At 30.7% G+C, this 8422-nt stretch overlaps 1 protein-coding gene across 1 annotated transcript; it reads left to right on the top strand.

The window, feature by feature from the left end:
- The first annotated feature begins 6183 nt into the window (after window positions 1-6183).
- Window positions 6184-7244, top strand: LOC132303534 (uncharacterized). Its single transcript, XM_059800829.1, has one exon. The coding sequence runs from the start codon at window positions 6337-6339 to the stop codon at window positions 7018-7020; it is 684 nt and encodes a 227-aa protein (XP_059656812.1). The 5' UTR covers window positions 6184-6336; the 3' UTR covers window positions 7021-7244.
- The last annotated feature ends 1178 nt before the right edge of the window (window positions 7245-8422 follow it).

Below are 8422 nucleotides of genomic sequence, written 5' to 3'. Positions count from 1 at the left end.
ATGGTGGGGCCCACCATCGCATCCATGATCTAAGGGCTGCCATTGCCTCAGGCACCATACTCATAGGATATTTAATACTTTCTCTAATTATACATACTATCAGAACTGACCCAATTTCTTATTTGGTGTCAGGCCAAACATTCCTGAAGTTGTTCAGATCCAGTTTTTTTATTTTTTTTAGCAAAACTTGGGTTCCCTAGCTCTTCTATGTCATGCTAACCATTAACAAGTAAAATATGATAATGAATTATGAAAATCTCTCCATCATTATTGTTTTTTTTTTTCTTCTTCTTTTCTTAGAGCACGTGCATCAGCTCTATAATTCATGCATCATTTAAGTTAAGAGTACGATTCAAAAGTGAGACCTCAAGAATTTACTTTTTAAATGTCTCGTTATTATGCCTCGGGGGAAAATCACCCTACCATGTATGTGTAAAATCACATAATTTTAATTTCGAGTATTCAAAGGTTTGGAGGGGTTCGCTGCAACCTATACAGTTGAGTGACAGACAATAAAGCACGGCAGCTGCCTACATGTGAAAAGAACATCTTGAACAGAAAGGAACAAAAGGTCAAAACGGTTATCCAATTACATATGTTATCCAATTACATTTGATGAGAGTAAAACCCCTCCAATTTGAGTGCCATTCAATGGATTGAAATTATTGAATTATTCGTATCAGATATGATTTTTGATCATATAAAATCAACTCAATTATAAATTCTAAAATTATATAATTGACTATTATAGTATTGGGACAAAATTTGACGTGGTTATTCTAAAATTTCTACTTAAATATAATTCTTTCTATAATTGACTATCCTAAAATCATTCAAATTCAAGCACTATCATTTTCATAATTTGGCTATCTTAAAATCCCAACTCATACACTTTTCTTTCCATCTTTATTTCTTTTATTTTTTTATTTTTCTAAATTTAGAAATAGAAAAACAATTTTTTTTCATTTTCATAGACTGCATTTCAGGGCCTGCTTTGAGATTGACAAAATCTTAAGAGGCCCTAGGCGAACTTAAATTTGAGACCCTTTAATTATTGAAATACACACTAACATAAAGTAGTAAAGGGCCATATTCAATTTCGAATTTAATTACCAAGTTTTTAAAGGCTCTAATTTTGAATGGGCTGTGAATTTGTTTAATTGAAGGGCCTAAAGTTTTTATTTTTATTTTTTATTTTTTTATTTTTTTATTTTTTTATTTGGCCCTATCACTCATGGAAAGGGGGCCTAAGTTTTTTCTTTTTATTTGACTCATGGTAAGGGGCCTAATTTTTTTTTTTTTTTTTAACCTATAACTAATGGGCCCAAAAATTTTGAGGCCCTCTAAATGTTGAGGCCCTAGGAGACCGCCTTGGTCGCCTTGGGCCAGGGCCGGCCCTGCTGCATTTGCATATCTCTTGAATTTATTGCTGTGCTTCTATAAGAATTCAGAAATTGATTTCTACAAAATCTAGAAGAAATTTCACTTCAAGTTTTTGAATATCAACAAGAATCGATGATTGAAGTACCTAGGATTTTTATTTTATTAATTTGTTCGTATTTTCTTCTTTGAGAGTTTTTATTTTGTTGAATATTTCCTTCAAAGTTATTGTTTTTGTTAAATTTTCCGTTGTTACTTTCTTAATATTTATTTTTGTTCATCTATTTTTGGAGAGTTTTTATTTTGGAAGACATGGCACGTGAAGTCAGTGAAGTATCGATTTAGACCAAATAGCGATAATTCTTCCTTATTTTGAACAGTTAATTTTCAGGTCGTAATAGAATAACTTTAGTGCCAAACTCATCTGAGATACTTTAAAATAAAATAATATTTTTTGAATATCTATATAATATTTTTTGCCATGATCTTGGACTGAATAATTGGTAGATAAAAAATTGACTAGTATACCCTCATTGTTAGAACCATAATCCTTGCTAAGTTCTCTTCTGTTGGAATTTTTGCACACTTAAAAAGTAAAAAAAGGGACTCATATTTTGGGTTGTTTTACTCATTTATTTTAATATATACAACACATGTAAGTGAGGACTTTGTCAGAGTATGTGTATGTTGACATTAAACAAAGTGTTAAGCTGTGTTTTGTAAAAGACCATTGACAAAAACTCTGCCCATCTAGAACATGTGACCACATCATCAACTGTGGACTAATTTATTAACCTTGTGATTTTGGTGTGACCCAAGGAATCTGCAGAGAAGGGCAGGTGTTAGTTTGACAATATAGTGTGTATTGGACAAAATTGGCTGCTATTTTCCAACTATTCCAATTGCCTTTTTGACTTTATCAAACCTTTTTTTTTAAAATTTTTTTAACTCATCGGTCAAAATATATATATATATTCGGTTTTATGCTGGAAGGTTGTTCACTCTATGTGAAAATGATTGTTTTTGCATGTGTGGGAAATGCAGAGAGAGATTTGAGTAAGGAGTTTGTGAATTTTGCCGAGATATAGGCGGGGCGGATCCGGTGTATGCCCACCCCACTGTATGTTTTGCCTACTATATATGATAATTTTTTCGTATTATATATAATACAAAAAAATTATCATATGTATAATACAAAAAAATTATCATATGTATAGTAGGCAAAACATACGGTGGGGTGGGCATACACCGGCTCCGCCCTGCCTATATCTCGACAAAATTCACAAACTCCCATATATATATATAATCCTCTCCTAAAATTACTAGTTTTTAAAATTATCTCTTAATTTTTTTAATTTTTTCTTAATTTACTCTTCAAAAAAAAAAGTTAAATTTTAATTTGTCATTTTTCTTACTTTTATTTTTTCATTTTTCTTATTTTTTTTCCTTTCTACTCATTTAAATATATATTTTTTTCTTAACACCGTGCCCCCTAAACTAAAATCCAGGCTCTGCCCCTTGATACTGGCCTATATTTCCTTTTGATAAAATGAATTTGCAAAATATTTACAAATGTTGAAGCTCAACTAATAACTTCAGTTAACTTAAGGCACTGTTTGTTTGGATGTAAAATATTTTTATTTTTTGGTGTTTGGTTGTTGTAAAATATTTACGAATATATATATATATATATATATATATATTAAAATCTAACAAAATTAATTTATCCATGAATTTTCGACAAGTTATTTTACACGCACTGCATGATGTACTCAACCTAAACCTTTGCCAAACATTGAAAAATAAAAAATAAAAACTGAAAAAGAAAAATATTTTACGTTGAAATAAATAGAACCTAAAAGTAGAAAAGAAGGCGCAAAATATTTCGGCTTGAATGGTACGTGTGGTTTGTGGGTAATTGCTTATATGATATATCAAAGTTTGTAAATCATTCTAGAGTCCAAAATAACTAGCTAATGGATTGATTTTTTGTTATTGATTAAAAAAAAAAAAAAAGGAAAAAACAATGGAATGAGGGGAAAAAAATGCAAATTTTTTAGATGCCTTACGCAATATCTTGATGATTATGGGTGGCCAAACTTAATTAATAAATAATTAAAAATAAAGAATCATTTTATGCACAAAACAATTTTTTTTTTTTTAGTTTTTTTTTTTATATATATTATTATTGATTCTTATTTGTCTAATGGCATGTATGACTATGTGTCACTAGTCGGTTTTTTATTAGTCAAAAACTTAAATTATTAAATGGAGTCAACGTCAAACCTTATATTCTCAAAGACCTTCCAATCTTGATTCATGTGGGACAAAAATCCATCACATAGTATGGAAGTAACCAAAAATATAAAATTTTTGTTTTCGGTTTTGGCCTCTTTTTTTAAAACACTTCGATATAATTTAAATCACAGTAAATTTAACCAAACGTGCTTTTTACTTTTGTTTCGTTACAAGCAAAAGTAAAAAATACTGTATATGTTAAAGACTGTAGTCCAGTTGTACCTTTTCTAGAAATGACACGAGTTTGAGTACTTTTAGGAGCAAATAGGTGCATGAATTTCTTGTCAACAAAAAAAAAAAAAAAAAAAAAGATTTGTCTTATTTTAATTTAGTACCAAGAGATTTTATTCGGATATTTTCAAATATGTTATTTTGAATGATGAGGTCCATAACGCAACAAAAATGATTATTGGCTTTAAATTGTGAAGACAAAAAAATTAATAATGATAACAAAATCACATATCCTCTCTAGTTAATAACTAAATTGACCGGACAATACTTGCCTATTTATCAGTGAGTAAAAATTTTATACTTACCACCCATGTGGCACGACAATAAAGTGATAAGTGTCCTCGTAGGAAATATTAAAATTTGGAATGATTGACAATTGGAGCTAAAGGAAAAGAAAGTTGTGGATGACCATGTGAGTGAGATACATGGATGGGAGCAAATAGAGGTGAAAAAAAATTAAATTTGTCGGGTTTAAACTTAAAAAATAAGTATAACCCATATTTTGTATTTTTTTTTAAGTTTAAAAGAGGTGTTAACCTCAATCTTTCCGGATGAAGTAAGACGGAAGCATTATCCAAATAAAAAATTAAAAAATTTGAAAAGTTATTTGGGTTAAACCCAATAAAATCTAAATTAAATCTTAATTTGATTATTTATCTTTATCATAAAATCTGAATCAACCCAAAAAAATTATGTAAAAATAATTGGATTAAGCTGTCTGATGATGGTGAGACTTAAGATTTCAACTATAAACCTAGTCACTACCGGCTAAAGTATTTGCATTACAAAAGGTTTATTAACATTATTCAAATAAATAAAAGAAAGTATTTAGTCACGATTTGATAAAAAAAAGTAAAATCTGTTTTCTTAAAAATTGATTAATTATAAGACAATCATAGATTCATATTTATTTTCACATGTGGGACAAAACACCATTAACAAGTGCAAGCATGTACCTTTACACAAACAATTTGGTTTCTTTTCTTTTCTTTTATTTTATTTTTCCTTGTTAATAAGAAGGCAACGGAGGGCTAAACAATATAAGTCACGCTTCAAAAGAACAAAATCAATATATATTAGTTCACACATGAAATCTTATCACTCACAATTGAAAATCCTAATCCAATTCCTTTCATAGATTTGATTTGAACAAGATACTTGTAGTTGAGTAGCATGGAAAAAAGATCATCAGATATGAGTTTGATTTGGATCTTACTGAAGTTAATCCAAATAAACTTATGAAATATTTTATTATTATTATTTTTAACATAATAAAACACTTGTCACTTTGTTATTACGCTACACTATATTAAACATAACTTATGAGTATTGTCCAAATTGACCTAGGCTCATCCAATCTAAGATAGACTTTTAAACATTAAATATACAAAAATATACCAAACAAGGATGCATAAAAAGTCACAACCTATGGAAAGACTTTAAACACCCAAAAAAAAAAATAATAATAATAATAATAATGCAATACACTTGTATAAATAATATACATTTCACAAATTATGCACAAGCACAAAAAAATAAAATCTATTAAGGTGGTTAATTTCTTTCTTGTGCTCTTCTTATCAATTTCAAAAAGAAATTTCTCGGTAATTATTTGTTCAGTAATAAATTTTGAAGTGCTCTAAAAAAAATGACACTACCAATGTCTACCCAAAAAATAAATAAATAAATAAAAATCTGTGTTTTAGTGTTACACTGCAGTGCTATCATACAGTTTCCGAATGAGGAGGGATTGAGACTTTTACATGTTCAGATATTTAAAGAATTGAAAATAATGTCAATTAGGAATGCAATCTCATTCCACAAATGAGAAAACTTGTAAAATCAATATATATATATATATAATCAATCAAAAAAATACGAGAGAATCAAAGCTGATATGATAGTTTTGATTTGATCATCCAATTCAACAGCTCACTGGTCAAACTAGCTACTTCCTCTGAATAAAATTTCAAAGATCAAAATGTTACTTAAAAAAAAAAACCAATAATGCGACATGTGTTCGTGTGATTATTTATTTAATTATTTATATGCAAGAAATTCAGGTCTCCATAACATATAAATGGCATGTTCGTGAATTCGTGCAAGACACCAGGCAATTAACTAATGTTCTCGTTTCCAAGGCCTTTTGAAAAGCCCAAACCCAAAACGCGGCGTTAGGTCCACCAAAGTTTACCAGGCGTCTTAACCATGGTTAAGCGCCAACCGCTCACCATAGTTGAGCTGTCTCCCCCACCCTTTTTAAGAACCTCACCCTTTCAATCTAGAGAGAGAAAGCATCAAACATAGAGGGAGAGAGAGAGAGAGTTTGAACAACAAAAACTGAACCCGCAACTGCAAAGTCTATCAAGATTCTGGAGCGAGAAAAGTTAGAGAGAGAGAGAGACAGAGGGGGGTTACTTACAGTTAATGGCGTTTTACGTGGAGGAAGAAGATGTGTGGAAATGTCCAAAACACCCCTCGAAGCGCCGGAGGAGCGGAATCTGCCCGACCTGCTTACGTGAGCGCCTCGTCACTCTCTGCCCCGACTGCGCTAACGTGCGCCCCTGCGCCTGCTGCCCCACCGACACGACGTCGTCTTCCTCGTCCTCTTCGTCCTCCTTCTCCCTCTTCTCGTCCACCCGCGGCGTCGGATCCGTCGGCCGCGTGTCGAACCTCATCGACAGCGAGCCGTCGTTCCGGCGGTCGAGTTCCGTCGGGATGTTCTTCCGATCGAGGTTCGCCGGCGGGGAGAGAGACGCCGGCGGCGCGAAGCCGCCGCTCGCGCGCAATCCGACCAAATCGTCGGCGTTCTGGTCGGTGTTCAAGACAAGGAACAGTTCGAAGAAAGGCGGCGAAGGAGTCGGAGAAGAAGATGAAGAATCGTTGAAGAAGAGCAGAATTATTGTGGAGGAGGAAGAGGAGGATGATTATTCGCGCATGATGAGGAGATCGAGATCGGTGAGTGTTCCGATTTCGTCAAATTCCGGCACCGGAAATGTCAGATCGTCGTCGAAGGGAAGGAAATGGCATTTTCCGAGTCCGATGAAAGTTTTCCGGCAAACAAAATTGTCCAAAGTCGTTCAAGAACGTTCGCCTTTGTACAGAGGTTGATTTTTGTTTTTCTTTTTTTCATAGTATTTGGTATTGAAAAAAAAAGAAGTATTTATTAGTTAAAATTTGACCAATAAAGTAACTTTTTGACAAAACTATACTATAATATAATATAATGTTACATTAAAATTATTTTTTGTTTTCTAAATATAACAAGTTGTATGGTTTGTGAAATGAATCATGAATGTAAATGTTTATTTTGGGTTTTTATTTTATTTTTTTTTCATCTATATATATAACAGTATATATATATATATGGGTGTTATATATGGTGTTTGTATATGGATACGTATAAGTTGTCAGCATTAATAATAGATGCTGTTTGATTTGGCTCTATAATTGTAAGCGTTTTTGTTGAGAATATTTATGGGTGTTTTAAGTGAATAATTGTGTCATAATTTGTGTAAATATTAGTCAATTTACATCACATTATTGGTCACATTGAAGGGACGTATTTTCTTTTTCCTCTTTTTCTCCTCCGGTAATTAAGGAACAAGGATGGGACTAAGAATGTACTTATAATAAGTCCTCTAGATATTTTTAAAAAAGTCGAAACGCAATCAAATTTATCATAAACGAGATTATAGAAAGTAAAAAAAATCTCCCAAGAATGTTTTTTGTTTTTTTTTACCAAGACAAGCAAGACCAATTTTATTAATTGATTTATACACAAACTAAAGTGAGAAATTCACAGCAAAATGGAACTCTTAGCTGTTGCACGTGGATGTGTGGGTGAAGGTTAAGGTTTGAGTTTCCTTATAAACAAATTGGGATGACATATTCGAGTCCCTTTAGAAACAAATATTTTTATATTTTATAGTGGTGAATATTCGAATTCTCTTTCTTACAAACAAATAACTCTAATAAATTCTGTTTTTAGGAAGACTAGAAAACGTTTCTTATATTTTTAATTTATTCTCATTGAGCCCGTTTGAGATTCTTCTCTACTTCTTAAAATTGTTTTTATTTTAAAAAATTAAGTTTAGATGTGTGTGGTATAAGCACTTTAAATGATTACCAAATTTAGTTCAATAAAGCGTTTGAATGAAAATATAATTTAAAAATATAACTTGGAGATTATAAAACTACTATGTTGAATATTTTTTGCAACTCTCTTTAATTAGACAATTTTATCCATTTTATTTTTTATAATGACAATTACACATATTTTTTAATAAAGTTATTATTATCAGATACGGTAACATATTGTAAGTTTAACATATTTTTAAAAATGTTTACCAAATTTATTTTTTATTGTAAATTTAACAATAAAAATGTTTTAAAAAATATGTTACTAAATAAATAAATTAATAATTTTATTATGAAAGTACTTATTATAATATGTCATTAAATACGTAACAAGTATTTATTTATTTATTTATTTATTATTATTATTATTATT

The sequence above is a fragment of the Cornus florida genome, unplaced genomic scaffold (genome assembly GCF_030987335.1).
Source record: "Cornus florida cultivar Cherokee Brave unplaced genomic scaffold, ASM3098733v1 CherokeeBrave_3.0.0_Hap2_Chr04, whole genome shotgun sequence".
Taxonomy (NCBI): domain Eukaryota; kingdom Viridiplantae; phylum Streptophyta; class Magnoliopsida; order Cornales; family Cornaceae; genus Cornus; species Cornus florida.
This window is presented reverse-complemented; position numbering and strand designations above follow the sequence as displayed.

Coding starts and splice junctions, on each gene's coding strand:
- LOC132303534 (XM_059800829.1), top strand. CDS start 6,337: ATGGCGTTTTACGTGGAGGAAGAAGATGTGTGGAAATGTCCAAAACAC.